General features: G+C 35.4%; 1 protein-coding gene and 1 pseudogene across 1 annotated transcript; one reads left to right on the forward strand and one right to left on the reverse strand.

Annotated features, from left to right (window-relative positions):
• Positions 1 to 17,587, reverse strand: part of LOC141508613 (uncharacterized) — a 35,602-nt pseudogene extending 18,015 nt beyond the window's left edge.
• LOC141513616 (olfactory receptor 1N1-like) lies at positions 11,773 to 12,720 on the forward strand. The gene has a single exon (XM_074223615.1). The coding sequence runs from the start codon at positions 11,773 to 11,775 to the stop codon at positions 12,718 to 12,720; it is 948 nt and encodes a 315-aa protein (XP_074079716.1).
• Positions 17,588 to 18,117: the final 530 nt, after the last annotated feature.

Raw genomic sequence — 18,117 nt, forward strand, 5'->3', positions numbered from 1 at the left:
TTTTAGAAGAATTTTATTCAAAATTTAACATTTTAAATAACTTACAAAATACTTCTCATAATTTCAATTGTTCCTTTCATGTAGATCCTTCTGTCTTTTGGAATAAGATCAGAGAGAAGTGTCAAACTTATCTGTTACACTGGTCCACATGAAGGGTATATTATTACTTTTTACTGTACTCAATGACAGGGAAATGGGTGCTCTCCCCTGTCCACTTTGATAATAAAAATCTGTCACTTCTATTTTTACTTGAAGAGTGTTTTTCCTTCATTTTTTACCTACAATGTCTCAACTCTTACTCTTAAGTAGTCATGCTTAAATATTACTTTACATATAAGGCCCCATGACTATAACCTAATACCAAAAAAAGTCTTCTGTTAAAATATAGAATCCATCTGTGATACACAGAATAGAAATAGTGCTTTTGTGCTAACAAAATAACATCTATTAAAAACCAAAAGTAAGTGTAACAGAGAAATGAAACAAGAGTTTCCTCCTGTATATTCCTATTTGATATAGTTTTAGAAGTAATTGAAATTACAAAAAGATTAAGAAATTAAAAGGATAAATGTTGGTAATGAAAAGGTTAAAATACCTTTCTGTATAACAATTCAAATTCTCAAGAAAAATTGAGAAGAACTTGGTAAGGAATCAAGATAGAAGCTAAACTTGTCAACAACTATATTTTTTATCCTGGTAATAAAAATAATAAACCCATTTTTAAAGATAAAGCAATTTACATTAATGGAAACAAATTAAAATACTTGAGTAGTAAGTCACTAAGATAAACACAATATCTTTAAAAATTACATATTATGGCTAAATTAAAATGGAGTATGAACACCTCTTCATGGGGACAGTATTCAGTTGTTAGATAACTTAGATTTACTACTAGATTTGATACATACCAACTAAAATACCTCAGGTCAAATTTAGATGAAAAAAACAAATTGACAAAAATACACTGTCATGGAAAACTGCTGATTGGTGAAGAGGACTTGCCTTGCCAGACCATAAGGCACAATAAGACCCACAGCCAAACTATTTACTTAGGTATATGTGACACACTGAAGGAAAACATAATATTAAAGTAGTTAAGTAGTTTTTAAAATATGGACTTTATTAGTAATTATAATGACCAATACTTTTTTAACTTCCATTTCAATATGAATCCCCATGTGTTTAACTATAAGCTCTTAATGGTTTATCACATCTATTTCATTTACATAACTTCTTCCTAATATGAAGTTTCTTATGTTTGCAAAGTGATGATCTGCAAGTGAATGTTTTCTGACATGTACTACACTCATAGGGTTTCTCTCCAGTATGGATTCTTTGATGTTGACTAAGAGATGAGATGTGCCAGAAAGTTTTTTTCACTTTCATTGTATTCACGTGAATTTTCTCCAGAATGGATTACCTGATGTTGAGTAAGAGATGAGTTTTCACTGAAAGCTTTTCCACATTGATTACATTCATAGGGTTTCTCTCCAGTATGGATTCTTTGATGCTGAATAACATGTGTGCTCTGACTAAAGGTTTCCCACATTCACTACATTTATAGTGTTTCTCTCCAGTATGAATTCTCTGATGTTTAAGAAAAGATGAGCTATTACTGAAGGCTTTTCCACATTCCTTGCACTCAAAAGGTTTCTCTCCAGTGTGAATCCTCTGATGTTGACTAAGGAATGAACTATGGCTAAAGGTATTCCCACATATTTTACACTCATAGGGTTTCTCTCCAGTATGAATTCTTTGATGCTCAGTAAGGGTTGAGCTGTGACTGAAGGCTTTTCCACATTCAAGGCATTTGTATGTCTTTTCTCCAGTATGTATGATCTGATGTTGAATAAGAGATGAGCTGTCTCTAAAGGCTTTCCCACATTCATTACAATCATAAGGTTTTTCTCCAGTGTGGTTTCTCTGATGTTGAATAAGATGGGATCTCTGGCTAAAGGCTTTTCCACATTCATTACTTTGTTGCATTCATCACATTTATAGTGTTTCTCTTCAGTATGAATACTTTGATGTTGAGTAAGCAATGTGCTCCAACTAAAGACTTTGCCACACTCATTACATTTGTAGCACCTCTCTACAATGTGAATTCCCTGATGTTGAATCATCATGCTTTCACTACAGAACTTCTGAAAATCATTACATTTGTATATTTTTCCCTATTATATAAACCATATTGCATGAAATTTGAACAGTAACTAAAAGCTTCCTCATATTCATTATTCTTGCAAGGTTTCTTCCCTGAGGGAATTGTATTATACTTAAGCATGTCTGAAAACTCATTATAGACCATATTATGTGTGCCATATTTATGGAAACTTGTTTCTCTACCATCTGTTCTTTGTGGTACAGGGATTAATCCTAGGTTATACTTTGTCTCAAATTTATTGCATACATAGTCTCTTAATACATCAGAAATTTTTCTGTTGTGAACTGTTATTTCCTCAGAATCTCTCTCTCTATTATTTTGATGTTTCTCAATTTTGACATGACATTCCCAATCTTGTCCTTGGGAATCCTTAAGACCAATCATTTTAAGTATTTCTAAAAATAATTCTTCAATAGAAATTTCTTGATTAGAAATTAACCTTTTGCTTTCAGTCCTAGTGTCCCAATCTGAAAGAAATAAAAATTGTAGAAATCAATGTCCCTTTGTACTGAGAAAAAGTACTGTTGTATGGCAAGTTCTATATTCTCTTTTAAATCAAGGAGAATTCCCTTCATAAAGGAAAGGGTAAAGAAAAAACAAAATAATAAAGAAAATTTTCTGCATTTTCAGACTTCTCAATTTATACAGGATTGCTAGAAACAATATTTAAATATCACAGTAGACCTCTGCAGTTTGGATATTTGTTTTTTGCAAGGCAATGAGGTTAAGTGACTTGTCAAGATCACACAGCTAGGCAATTATTAAGTGTCTGAGATTGGATTTGAACTCAGGTCCTCCTGACTCCAGGAACAGTGCTCTATCCACAGTGCCACCTAGCTTTCCTTCAGAATGGATTTTTACTAATGAGAAAAATAAGCTCTAACATGCAATAAAAGACTTGTTCATGGACATGTTGTTAATAAATGGCAGAATCACAAATAGATCATGAATTTTCAGATTCCTAATCCGAGCATTCTTTCTAATCACCTTTCTCCTTTGTCTCCTTTCAACTTTTGTTATAGAAAGCTGTGGTATTAGGAATGGGAGAAGAAAGAAGGCCTTGAGATGAATAAAGAAAAGAAAAATGTGCAGATAATTTGGAAGAATTTTGAACTTGTGAAGAAGACCAGATAGTAAATCTGAGGAGAAAAAATTTAGGAGACTGAAGAAAAGTTGAAAACCAACTTGACCTAAGGGGAGAAAACTCAATGTCTTCCTGGTAAAAAGAAAAGATTTAAAGAACAGATTTAAAAAACTCCTATTATACCTAAAAGCAATCCATTGAATGAGTATATATATACATATATATGTATATATATACATACATTTCATTTTTTAAATGTATATATACATTTAATTTTTAAATGTTTAAATATTTCATGCAAATAAAATTTTTATTTAAAGTAGGAATAGCAGTAATGATAACAGGTGAAACAGATGATATAAATCAGAAAATTCCCAAGGTAAACTATATAATGCTAAAAGGAACTTTAAATAATGAATATATATAGCAATCTTTAAATTATGAGCACCAGTTTCAGAAGTTAACTTCGTTAAAGGAAGGCTAATAACAGTATAAGCATAAATAGCCAAATATCTAATAAGGGGAGGAAACTTCAATTTGTTATTATCAAAATAGCACCCCCAAAAAAATTAACAATCACATTTCTGAGTTATTTATTTAAAAAACCTAGAAATAACAGTTTAGCTATTAGAGAAAATTAATGAAATAATTAGGGAATATTCAGGGAACTTACATAAAAATGATTACATCTTGGGCTATTGTTGTAGGTGGGCTAAAACTATGATAACTGTAATTTTTTAAATATTTACCTTGTGATTTCTATGATCTTTCTTGATTTTTAGAATTTTGTACTATAAGAATTAACTTTTACTCTAGAGAATATGAATCAATATTGTTTGTCATATATACATCTATTTTATTAACACAAATTTCTCCACTCCTTGGAATTTGAAACAGTATTTGTAATTCCAAGGGAAAAAGCATGAAGCACCTCTATCAAAGGTCCTTTGGGAGAATGACCCAGGGTCATTCCATTCTCCTGCCAGACAATTGATGATCCAGAACTCCTTGATAGATTCCTGGCCTTATCAACTAGTTATAACTTTGTGTTGATTCCTCCTGTCTTTTACCCTTAAAATAAGTTGAAGTCTCTTCATTTTTTCCCCAATAATAATTGCATATATATCTAGACTTAAATGATCTCCTAGCACCTGACATCATATGAATCAATCAGCAAGTGTTGGACTGACTTTTAGGGGCTAGGATCTGTACTAGATATGGAAAAGGCCAATACAAAAAATGAAACTATCCCTGCTCTCAAAGAGTTTGCTCCTTTTGATGTGTCATCTTGAAGAAAGAGAGAAATATTCTAATTGCATAGTTTCACTACTCTCAATTAATTACTGGGTTCAAAGACAGCAAAACACAGTTTTAGAAGATGAGGCAGCAACTAACACTTTGTTCCACATCAGTCACATCCTGAAACCCCTGGAAAAAAGGCAATATATATTAATATTATATGGAACTTTTCATATACAAAATAAAAAGTTGTAAACCATCTTTAGAGGATACCATACCAGGTGCTATTTATGTTTAATAGTGTTATCAAACATTATTTTGTGAAATAAACTACTGAAATTATTTGGTTCCCCATAACTTAGATCACTATATATTGGTTATTTAAAATTCCTTTTAGCATTATGTAATAACACCCATGTCTATCTCTCTTGAGAGTTTTTTGATTTGAAATACAGATCTGCCCTAATCATGGGAATGGCCACCCCATTACCTAAATCTGCATGCAGATTAAAAGACCCAGAGAATCACACACCCATTTCTACTGGTATAAGACATTTCCTTTAATACACATTTTGTATTTGTGGTTCTTCCTTTTCCCCCCTCCCTAGTGGACATTGGCTTACCATATATTCACTCATTTGGAGAGACCTCCATTTAAAGGAATTGAAATGGTTGAAAAAACTGATCAAGTCTCACTTTTTCAATTTTTGAACTCAGAAAGACCTCATTCTAAATGCTATAGTGACTGACCCTAATGTAGTCATTAAGAAGTTTTAAGTTAAAAATATTCACACCATAATCCCAGACCAGAAGTTAACATAACTACTAATAGATAATGATAATATGGGTAAAAACATATAAACTAGATGACTTCTAATATTCCACCTAACTCTAAATCTATAAAATGTCTAAAAGCACAGGAAGGGCAAGAAACAGAATTCAGAGTGAAGGTACAAGGATTAGATATAGATCAAAGGAATATATCTCAGCTTAGAGAATACATGGTAAAAGGTATATTATTAACATTATATTTCATCCTCTTCCCCTAGGTTATTAATCTGAAAAAAATACCTTTTGAGACTTCTCTACCCAGGATTCCTGGCTCTTCCCTTTGATTCATATGGGAAATTACTTCTGGTTTGGAAACTAGAAGCCCTGTTCATGTAGGAAAAAAGTAGAAAAAATCACTATTTGACATGAGAACAAAAAATAAAACAAACAAAAAACACATCCAAGCATTCAACTTCTAGTTACAAACTCCTAAAAAGAGGACACAAAAGGAAAGCCTAGGAGATGGTTCAAAGGGATCTTGAATTAGGAGAGTCCAATATAATATACTTCATTAAAATATAGAGAAATGAATCTCAGAGTTCATTTGAATCCATCTGTCCCTCTGCTAAATTTTAGCTAATCACTTCATAGTCTTGTAAGAAAAAAAAGGAATGAAGGCACTACAAAAAGAAGATCCTGAGGCAAAAGATAAAGTTACCCTTACCCAGAAAGACTAGGTTCCTGTAGTTCTCTAGCATGACAGTCAAGTAAAATTCTCTCTGATCTGAATCCAATTGCCCCCACTCTTCCTGGGTGAAATCCACAGTCACATCCTTGAATGTCACAGACTCCTGAAATGTCAAACCCATTCTGATTCAAACAAAATCCTCCTCCCAAACAGTTCTGGGGAAGGGAGAATAAGTTGGGGATTTGAGCAGGATATTTAAGCATTTCTGGGAGCTTTCAGGTATCTGAGTAGTTTCAACTTAGTTTTATTATGCATTCATCATATGCTTGATTTTGTGATACTCTATGTAAATATTTTTGAAGGGAGCATTGGAGGAAGTCTGTTGACTAATGCTTTCCTTACTCTTATAATCAGATTCCATTAGGAGTAAGAATTTTCTGCTGAATTTTATTTAGATTCCATGACTTTCTAAAGTTGTAGAATTATTATCTTAAATTCTCCCTGACCAATTTAGCTTTCCTGTCTTTAACTTACTTTTTGTTTTGTTTTTAATTGCAAACTAAAAAAAAATGAAGTATGTTATTATTTAATAGTATTAGTCTCATTTCCCAAAGTTAACCTCTTTGACTAAAAGATATTTCCCTTATGCCTCACTGGAATCTTTTACAGTGCCTAACACATAAGACAGCAGGTTGACTTTATGAATAAATATGTGAAAACTGCATAGGAAAAAGAAGCAAAGCTCTAGATAAGTGGAGATCGTAATTTTTGAAGTCCAACATCATCAGAATGGCCCAGTCTAGTTTTCCGGGTTGCAAGATGTTGTGATGAAATGAATCCACACCCTAAAAACAAAGATGACATTTCAAAAAAAAAATGGAACTATCAACATACCTGGGATCTCAAAATTGGAAGTTCAGGGACTATTATCTCTTCTCTCTCCTCCATCTGAAGAAGGCTAGAATCCTTACAATAAATAGCTGAGGAGTTAAAAGATGAGGAAAACTGATTTTATTTTGTACTTCCTGGATAGAGTACATTATATATTCCCATATACTACTTGGTTGACTGCCCAACACATGCACATGCCATTGCACAGTACAAGCTACACACATATACATGTGCTCTGTGCTCATGTATGCATACATCATGCATGCATACATAGACACAGATACATACAAACTCCCTACAAAGAGGAAAGTCAGGGAAATCAAAGTAACCCAAACTCTTCCCAGAATCACAAAGTGATTATCTTAATTCTAGTTCCCACCTCCACCCTCATTAATGAGGAATGTGGTCTTCACAATCTAGATATACTTAAGTTAATCTAAGGAAAAGAACATATCATTCAAACCAAAAGCTGATTATCCCTTCAGTCCCAGGAATTGAATGGACATCCAGATTTCAACAGATAAAATGGGGTCAATTGACTCTTCACCAATATCCCAGAAGTTGCTTTGTCAAGGGAGGAGGGGCACATAGTTAACTATTTTCCAATCTATAATATTCTATTGAAGAAATCTCAGACTTTATACCACTCAGCCAGAAATTAACAAAGTAGGAAACAGTAGACCATAAATGCTTGCTGATTGAAAAAAAAAATGTGTCTTCTTTTTACTGAAGATCTGCTAAAGTCTCAGAGGGGCATGCAAGGGACCCCAATTTCTCAATGGCTGTGTCAGTTATACAAGATTAGCAAGATTATTCCACAAAAGAAAGGTTTGGAAAATGGGGCTAGTAATTGAAGTTGTCACTGTTATAGAATCAGCAAGGTTAAGTAATACATAGGAACTGTTCCCCAAAGAACTACACACCAATCAGTATGGAAAGGAGACATTAAAGGAATGTTAAATTTTTTTTATTGTGATGAACTCTTTTCCAATTTTTTTTTAATTCTTATTAGAAAGAATGTGTTTCTGGGAGAGAAGAAGAGAATGATACATTGGGAAATGTAGGTGATATAACAATCAGGTATTAATGAAAGCATTGTAAATATTTTTTTAAAAAAAACAAAGTTAAAGCAATTTTCATGTTTGTTGAATGATTTTTCCTGGTCCCTCAAGATTTGCTGCTGTTAAAGCCTTACCCTGACCCGGCATTTAGTTTAAATGTTTTTTAATATCAATTGTATTAGATTGTATCTCCTTTGATGTAATGGAGACTCCTTCACAGAAGGGATAATTTCAATCTTAACGGTTCTTATTCATGTGCTTTGCACATTTTTGGCATACAGCAAGTACTCTACAAATATGTAATAAGTTGATGAACTGTCTTAACTCTAAGTTTTATGTTCAAATTATCGAGTAATGTTGAAAGAGAAAAAGTGACTCACAAAACTATAATCACCTAAGGACTACAACAGGAATGGAGTTGGGATTCTGTTCAGGAAACTGATTGTATTCAGAGCCCAGAGGTCCAATTCTGAGAACTTTGCCTTATTCCAAGTAGCAGAGGAAGAATTCCCCAAGATAATAGATTAGCTACTCTGAGGAGCCCAGAATAAAAACAATGTGGAACTTCTTATGCTCCAGAAGGAACAGGTCTGGAGAGAATATAGATGGTCAGAAAATTATTTGTCTTCCCTAATTAATCTTTGGGGACTGTTTTCCCAGCGACTGTCAAAGTTCCATTTAAGATGTAAGTGTTCTGTTCTGCTGGGGGTGTAGAGAGAGGGGACAGAGATTACACTTAGGACCAAATAGCTGTTCTTCACTTGACTCTAGTTCAGTGTGAGTCTTCAAAACCTCACACTTAAGGCTATCAGCACCAAGATTAAGGACACAGGCTTTTCCTTCTAAGTCATTTGCCCAATCCAGAGATCTACAGTTTGTAGAATACATTAAATGTTTTGACATGCAATGGACAGAGGGGTTTCCCGGTTCCTCCCAACCAGATTTTGAATTTCTAAAATTTGAGCAGAGAAGTGGTGACAGAAGAATTGTCCACTAAGTGGCACTTTCTTAACATATGAAATTATCAAAAAGTATCTGGATGGAGAAGATGGCAAAAAATTGAACATTCTGTCTGTATCTTTTTTTATACAATTATTTTTTGTCAGACCAGAGATTTCACTTGCTAAGGGGTATTCAGATAAAGAAATTCTCTTGACCCAAACAGGTTTAAAATTTTACATATGGCCACTTAGAAAGTAAATTATTTCCCAGGGTCAGGGAGGCAGTATGTGTCAGAGGTAAAAATGGAAACTAGATTTCTCAGAGTTCAGCTCTGATCCATCCTGATCATAAGTTTTCTGTTAAACAAATAGACTTTAACAATTTTCAGTGCAAAAAAATTAGTGGCAAGTATATAATCAGGGTATAAACAAGGATATCTATAAAGTTCAAGACTTTATTAAATGAAAACATTATTTGTGCAATTCAGAGATGGAGTAGAAATTCAACTGGCAGCTGGAACTGAAAGACTTCCAGATATAAGAAAAAAACCTGAACAAACACATATTAAGTAGAGAACCTGCAGAGATGACCAGCAGTCCTATGTGTAGCTATAATCATCATCATCACAGTAATGGAGGGCATTTGCATAGTGCTTTATGTTTTACATAGCATGTTATGAATATTTCCTCAATTTCTGCTCACAACTCTGGAATGTAAGTACTTTTATTTTAATACATAATTTATAAATGAAGAAAATGAATTAAATGACTTGTCCAAGGTCATATAAATAGTAAAAATTTCAGGTCAGATTCGAATTCAGGTCTTCTTTGATTGCAAGTCCAACAGTCTAAGACCTTGTATCATCTAATTGCATCCAAAATCAAATAAATTAAAGCTGACATAAGTTAAAGCTAGAAATTTAATAAAGCACAATATTGTGGTAGCTTTTCATTGCTGGACTCAAAACATGAACATGGTTGAATATGTTTTATGGAGGTATTGCTGGGAAGTTTAATGTAGAAATATGGTTATGAAGAATGGATTAAAGGAGATACAGAGTAGAAAGATGAAGACCTGAGAGGAGGCAAAGAACAATAGTCCAGGTAAATGGTGATATGAGCTGGTGATAAGATAGAGACAGTGCAAACTGGGCATCTTGCAAAACTTTTTTTTAACTTTTAATTAATACTTGAGTTTTCATCCATAAAGGGAGCTCTAGGTAAGGAGAGTCATTCTTCCAAGGCAATTGGGTTACTGTTCTGCCGTCTCTGCTATCTTACTTGGAACACCTTAAGATTAAGGGGGATACCTAATATTCAGGTCCAGTATCTGTCAGAGCAAGACTTACACTCCAGTTTTCTTAGCACTGAGATAAGTCTTCTGTCTATTTTGGCATGTTCCTTTTCTTTGCAAACCTCAAATCATTCTAGCTCATGGGCACACACACACACACACACACACACACACACATGCATAAACATACAAAGACAGGCATCTGTGCAATGAACTTGGTTTCTAACAATACATATATTTTTAAATTTCTAAATAGGAAATAGATAGAGGTCATATGTGAATGGAGCTGTTCTTATATTGGGAAGGACAAATGTAAATCCTTACTATGACACATACTATCTGTATCCTTCTGGACAGCTTACTTAACCTGATGGTGTCCTCAAAAACTGACCCAGAAACTGTGTTGCAAAGAAGCCATAATTAGATTGAATCCTTATTGACATTGAATTTTTAGAAACATTTCCTCCAGCTCCTCATCTTTAAATTATTCATAGTTTATTAAAATGCATTTGATGACTATTATAGCTTTCATTCATGAGAAAGAAGAAAACAGGAGAAAAAGCAGTGAGGAAGAAGAAAACAGAAAAAAAGAATTTATTGGGTACCTGTCAAATCCCAGGCACTCTACTAAGAGTTTTACAAATTTATTCAAACCTCAGGACAACCATTACACAAAAGAGAATGAATATTCCTATATTATAGTTGGGAAAATTGAGGCAAAGAGTGATTAAGTGAATTGCCCAGGGTCAAACAGCTGATAAATTCTCTCGATTCCCTGAATTTGAATGCAGATCCTACTGACTCCAAGTTCACTATTCTATCCACTGTCACCTAACTTTGCAGAAGGGCTTCTTCAATCCTGCTCTATTTAGCAATTATTTTTGTGACCCCCAGCAATAGTACTATTTGAATATTGGTCAAATGGGGCATTCCTGGATCCTTTTTTTTTAAATAAAAGACAAGTAAAAAAATTTATGCTAAAGTATACCATCTTCTTCTGCTCCTTGAGACAGAATTCTGAAGGATTTATACAAAAATATCACTGATTTACAAATGTATTTAGAAACACTTGTTGATTTAGACAAACCTGTACCATTTCTTGTAGGAATTAGAGGGTGATAAGAGTGTAGGCAGTCAGTTCAGAGAGGAGATATATGATGATATAGCCTGAGGGAGTTTAGGCTAAGAGAAGAATTTTTGAATATTGTTGTATATTGTTTTTTCAATTACATGCAAAGATAATTTTCAAGATTCATCTTTGTGTAAACTTTTGAATTTCACATTTTTCTACCACTCTCTCTTTCCCACCCCCTCCCCATGACAGAGAGTAATCTGCTGTAGGAGAAGAATTGTTAAAGGTAAGCGAGTCCTGACTATATTTATTGGTAGTTGGGAAGTAGATTGTATTTGCTGAAAGACTGAGAGAAAGGGAGAGAGGAATGGTCAAACATGTAAACTCCAATATGTAAGATAAAATCAAAGCCAGGAAGGTATGAATATATTTCCTGTAGAACCTAGCTATCTTGATTTTTGTTCTACTTCCTTTCACTCTACTCTATAATATATTTAAAGAATATTTTTTTTATTTTCCTTATTTTCTTAGGTCTTTTGCTTTGTGACCCCTTAACATGTCAATGTCATGGCACATGGAAATCAGACCAGTGTCTCTGAGTTTCTTCTCCAGGGGTTCTCCCAGTGGCCAGAATACCAACACCTCTTCTTTGGATTGTTTCTGTGCATGTACCTGATCACTCTGGCTGGGAATGTCGTCATCTTCCTTGCCATTGTTTTTGAATCTCGTCTCCATACCCCTATGTATTTCTTCCTGGCCAGTCTTTCTTTTGCTGATATAGGTCTGTCTTCCTCCATAGTCTTGAAAATGCTACATAACCTCTATACGCAGCAACACACTATCTCCTATACAGGATGCCTAACACAGCTGTATTTCTTTCTTACATTTGGGGACATGGACAGTTTCTTGCTTACTGTGATGGCATATGATCGCTACATGGCCATTTGTCACCCACTCCATTATACCACAGCCATGAGCCCTCAACTCTGTGTCCTCCTGGTGAGTTTATGTTGGGTGATCAATAATCTTCATGCTCTGTTACATACCTTGCTCATGGCAAAACTCTCCTTTTGTGTGGTAGGAGAAATATCTCACTTTTTTTGTGACATTAGTCCTCTGTTGAAAATTTCCTGTTCTCCTACTCATCTCAATGAATTAATTGTTTTTTTGGTTGGTGGTCCAGTTTTAGCACTTCCTTTTCTATGTACTCTGGTCTCTTATATCTGCATTGTCTCTACCATTCTCAGGATGCCTTCCTCTGGGGGTGGCAGGAAAAAGGCCTTCTCCACTTGTGGCTCTCACCTCTCTGTTGTCTCTGTCTTTTATAGTACAGTTTTGAGCACGTATTTAAGTCCTCCATCTACTTCCCCCACCAAAGATATTGTGACCTCTGTGGTATACATAGTAGTAACTCCAATGCTCAACCCTTTCCTCTATAGCCTGAGAAACCAAGATGTGAAAGTGGCTCTGAGGAGCCTTCTTCGAGGCAAAAGATTTGCCTCTCAGACACATTAACTCTTCAAACCTCTATTTTGAACCTTCTCTTAATTTTGCCCTTTCAACTTAGCTTTGCTTTTTTTTTTTGGAAAGGCATTTGCAGATGGTTAAATGTTAGCCTGCAGGCAGGTCTGTACTAGACTATGCAAAGACTTCATTCTTGGTACTGTACTATTCAAAATATTAAACAGTGACTTAAAATGTTATAGATGCCATATTAATCTATTAGAATGAATACTTAAAATGAAAAACTGACATTCAACAGACTAGATAATGATATTCTTCACTGAACCACAGACTCCAGGTTCTGGAAAGGACATCTGAGAACTTGTAACCTAAATGATAACTGACCAAGAATCCTCCTTTTAATATGCACATTTTGAACCTTGCATCAAACCTAAATAATCTTCTTTAAAAATTCTACCTGTTATTTCTCTGGGACCAAGAACGTAAACACTTTCTCTCCTATGACAGTCTATCACTACATGAAGCCTATACTGATGCCCCTCTCATCCTTCTATGTTTTTTCTCCTTCTGGTTATTCAACATGGTTCCTTCAACATGGTCCACACATGACACATTATCCAATTATCTTAAGAGAATGAATAGGGGAAAAAAGGTAGATAACTTCATAATAGTCATACTTGCATTGGTAATTGTATCGATGTTCCTTCTTACCCCTTTAAAAGTTGTTTTTTTTTACAGTTGTTATTTTATTGATTGTTCTTTGCTCATTTGATTCTCTACCAGTTTTTCAAATCCCCATAACTATTCTTTTTCATAATATTGATCTGACAATAGTTGCTTAATTCACTCTTACTTTTCTTGTAGCAAAAAACTGATAACCAAGGAAAAACCATCCATTGAAGAAAATTATATCAATTATAGTATTAAAATATGATGTAATAAATTATCAAAATTATGGAAAGACTTAAATGAAACTATGCTATGTTTTTAATACAAATATAAGGCTTCTCATTAAACCCTTATGATCTGAAAGACCATTTTGGTTCCAGAGACTGAAACTGAAACCTGCTATATATTATATTAATTGCATTCAGACATTGAGATTATCTCTTTTGTTTGACTATATAGATGTTACAAGAAAATTGTTTTCTTTTTCCTTTTTTTCCAATAGAGTAGAGAATGGGATTTCTTTTAAATTTTTAGGAAATGAGTTAGAGGGGGAGGAGATTATTCCAGAGTTGTATTGAAATATACAAAGCTATTTCAGGTAATGACACTATATTATCAGTTTTAATTAACTATTTTCCACCTTTTTTTTAAAGAGACTTCTTAAGAAGTGAAAGAAATCTGAGATTTGTAATATTAAAAACAAAACATATCAATAAAAAATCAACAGCATAGGTACAGAATAGATGATGTGTAACTAGACAACAATCCATGTGAAAGATACCCACAACCTCAGTCAAAAAGATGAATTCTATGGGATATATTATGTTCAAAACATACTCTCCTTGACAGAACACATAGCCCAAAAACTTTTGTTAGAAGTAGATTATTTTATGACATAAGAGTAGTCAATTAAGAATTGAGATAACTTGAGGGCAGCAAGGTGGTATAGTGGATAGAATACTATCCCTGAAGTCAGGAGGACCTGAGTTCAAATCTGTCCTCAGACATTTAATAATTGCCTAGTTGTGTGACCTTGGCCAAGTCACTTAACCTCACTACCTTAAATAAAAATTTAAAAAAATATGAATGTTCACAAATAATTCTCTTAAAAACCCATTCTAGTATTCCAGGAAATGAAGTTAAACTTGCCTCTCTTGGTTCACAGGCTCCCACCTTTTCTTTTTATGATTTATTTGCCTCTTTGTAGTTCTCTAGAACCTCTCTAATTCTCCAAGCTTTTTCAAATACTACTAAACAGAGTTAAACAATCCCAACAGCCAGTTCTTTTAAGTGTGCAAGGATAGTGACATTTAGCCTGGATGAACTGAACTCACTGAGAGTGTCTAGGTATTCTCCTAGCATCTCTTCTATTTATTTTCAGTTTTAACTTGTTTACCATTTTTGTTCTATTTCTCTCAGTCTGAAGATCATACTACTTGATAGAAAAAATGAGCAAATTAAGCATTAAATAGTTCCATCTTGTCCCAGCAACCATTATTATTATTACTCCATTTATCATGAACACTGTTCCATCATTTCTTTGATATTCCCTTGCCCCAGTATTTTAAAAAGTTCTTTCAGCAGTTTTTAGCATTCACGGAAAGTCCCAGGACATATTCATCTTTAAGTAGGAGTTAAAAAATGAGGAAGGTATTTTTGCATAACAGTGACTTTTGTTTCCATCCTTCATAAACTACACTTCATTCTATTTTCTTCATGTGTTTTTTTTAATACTCTAATTTGGTTGATGGGTTCACTGTGCATCCATAATCTTTGAAGATAAGTCCCCTTTTTCTTCACCATCAGGATAACTTACCTTAGTGATATAAAAATTTCATCCATGACTTCTTGGGCCAAGTCCCCTACAGAACTTCCCTCATCCCTGAATCTTATCTATTCTTTTTGAACTCCTTGAAAGTTAATTTTCCAAAATCCTCACACTATCAGATGCTTAGATTTCTTCTTGCTCTATTACAAATTATAATATAGAGTATTCACTTCCTCCTAAATTTCCCATCATTTTTACTTTATTGAGCTTGACTTCTTTCCCTGGCTAAATTCTAGAATAAATTATTAAAAGTGATGGTAACCTTACATTGCATTGGCCCTCAAGAGAAGAGCTAGAAGTTATAGCAAGGTAGATTTGCGTTTGATTTAAAGAAAAGATACCTGTCCAATATAGAATGATCTGCCTCAGGAGCCTCTCACCAGAGGTCTTCAAGTGAAAGGTTTTTTTAATAATAAAGGGAAGGAATAAGCATTTAAGCTTCTACTAGGCTATGGCATACACATATTATATCATAAGATCCTCACAATGACTAAGAGCTAAGATTACTTTCAGCTTACAATTGATGAAACTGAGATAGAAAGAGGTTAAGTGATATGCCCAGAATCATACAGCATCCATATTCCTGTTCAACTAACATGTCAAATGACCTTTGAGATTCCTTTGAATTATGAAAAGAGAGGCGTCTTACCTTATTTGACATGAAAGGAAATAAATTGTAATTCTTAAAGAAAGCAGAAGGATCAGATAGATGATTTTAATTTCATTATTATGGAAGCACTATGTTTTAGTGGAAGGAGGACATGGTAGGAGTCAGAAGACTAGATTTCTAGTTCTAATTTGCTGAGAATAAGATATAGAAAAGACTATGACTCATAAGAGATTAAGAATTAAAAGTGATGCCAGAGGCATCACTTTACAGATGAGGTAACTGGGACTCAAATATGAAGTTACTTGACCAAGATCACACCTTTAAAAAATTGAGGCTAGGAGTCAGGCTCACATTTCTGATCATAACCCACTACGTCAGACATCTTACCTTAAATATTTAAGGCATGATTTCCCGAAGTTTAAATTTCACTCACTTTTTTTAATGGAGAATTGGCATACATCCACTATAAACATCAAATAATTTGACAATTTGGCTATTCCTTACTTTATCCCACACTATGAATTGCAAAAAGGCAAAATAAAAAAATCACTCCTCACAAAAGCTATCTCAATCTATAGTAGCCTTATCTATAAGGCAAAATACCCCCACACTACTATCCAGAGTGAACTATGAATGAGACAATGGGCTTGATAACAAAATCCTTTGATCCTATATTGGAATTCCAAGTTCCCAGGGCACCTTTTTTCCTATTTTTCCCATGGATTCCTTATTTTAGATACCTATCTCACCCTCTTAGTTCCCTTCCCATCATCTTTCTGTAATTCTCATCTCTCTCCTTAGTTGACTGGATCAAGCACTCTACCAGGTTCACTATCTCTTCACTATTTGTAGGATGCTGAGACTCTACCCAAATTCTAATATCCCCAGGCCGGATGGTCAAAAATTGTTCTAACATGAGCAGCTCCAGGATCTGTTCTTTGGTGTGAATCTCTGGCCTCAGACCCTGAAAACAGAGCTCTCGAAGTTGAATGAGAGCTGCTTGGGGTCTAGTCACTTTTGAGTATTGATACCACCTAAAACTCTGTCGAGCAGCTTCAAGAGCTGCTTTAACCCTTCCTAAGACTGGATGTTGCCCCCAAGGTGTATGGATTCTCAGGACTCAGTCTTGTCCATGTGGAGCTCAAGAGACTGTCCATCACCTTGTTTAGTGGTTTGCATAGGAGACTCTCCCCATGAATTTCAAATCTGTATTTCCTTCAGGGAGACAATCCCCTTTACTTGGGTTAAGCAGCTTCATGTTCTTCTAAGGGCAGAGATCTGTGGGCAGAGATTGTTCTTAGTGAGCAGAAGGAACCCCAGAGTCTTAATGATAGTAGCCTGTCTCTAGAGTCCTGCAAAAATTGTGGAGAAGTGATGATGACACCAGAAGCTCTGCTAAAAATCTTAATGTTGGAATCAGAAAATGCTCAAAATCAGGGTCTAATCCGTCATTTTGCTGATTGTCCAGATTTAGGATGGGGAAAATATTAACCCCGTAGATTAAGTTTAAAAGCGCCGCGACTCTCCCAGTTCCATGACCCGCAGCACACGCGGTCGCTGTCCCAGGTCCTGAAGCGGAGACCTTGCGCAGGCGCAACAGGCACTGCCCGGACACTGGTGGTGCATGGCCCTTGCTGTCCACCAGTTCGGGGCTGAGGAGCGGGAGCTCCCTGGACAAAGCCCGAGGGTCCAGCTGCCCCAGGCGGGTCTGTGTACCCCCGGCCCTCTCGGACCCGCTGGAGCGCCGGGGCCCGCGGCCGGGATACAGGGCGCCAGCGGGCCAAGCCCCCGGCACCAAGCTGCGCGCGCATCCTCCTCCAGCTCCACTCCCCGGATGGGGGGTGCGCCGGGGTGGTTGGACGCAGGGAGGCTTCAAACTACAACTCCCAGAAGCACACTTTGCATACTTTCTGGGTCTTAAAGGTGTCTTCTGGGTTTTTATTTTATTTTTTGGCCAGTTTCGAACCCTAAACTCGCTTATTTCTCTTTTCCTGGTGGAGTGGGGGGGGGGGGGTCGGGGAAAGGCGGGAGAAGAAATGGTTACTAATGAACAGGGTCCGAATTCTCGGCCAATCAGAGGACGCATTTCTGCCCCGCCCTTTAAAAAAAAAATCAAGGCCGATCCTCTTCCGTCCTTAGTGACCTGGAACCGGAAACAGAAATTCCGAAGACCAACTGCTAATGTCAGGATTTTCCTACTGACATGAAGGAGGAGCTAGATTCCGCTAGGTGGCGCAGCGAGCCGAGCTTTGGCTCTGGAGCTCACATTTGACCTCAAACGCTAGATGACCCTGTGACCCTAAAAAAAGTCACTTAACCTCTTTCTGCCTCAATTTCTTCA

Source organism: Macrotis lagotis, chromosome 1 (assembly GCF_037893015.1).
Source record: "Macrotis lagotis isolate mMagLag1 chromosome 1, bilby.v1.9.chrom.fasta, whole genome shotgun sequence".
Lineage (NCBI taxonomy): Eukaryota > Metazoa > Chordata > Mammalia > Peramelemorphia > Peramelidae > Macrotis > Macrotis lagotis.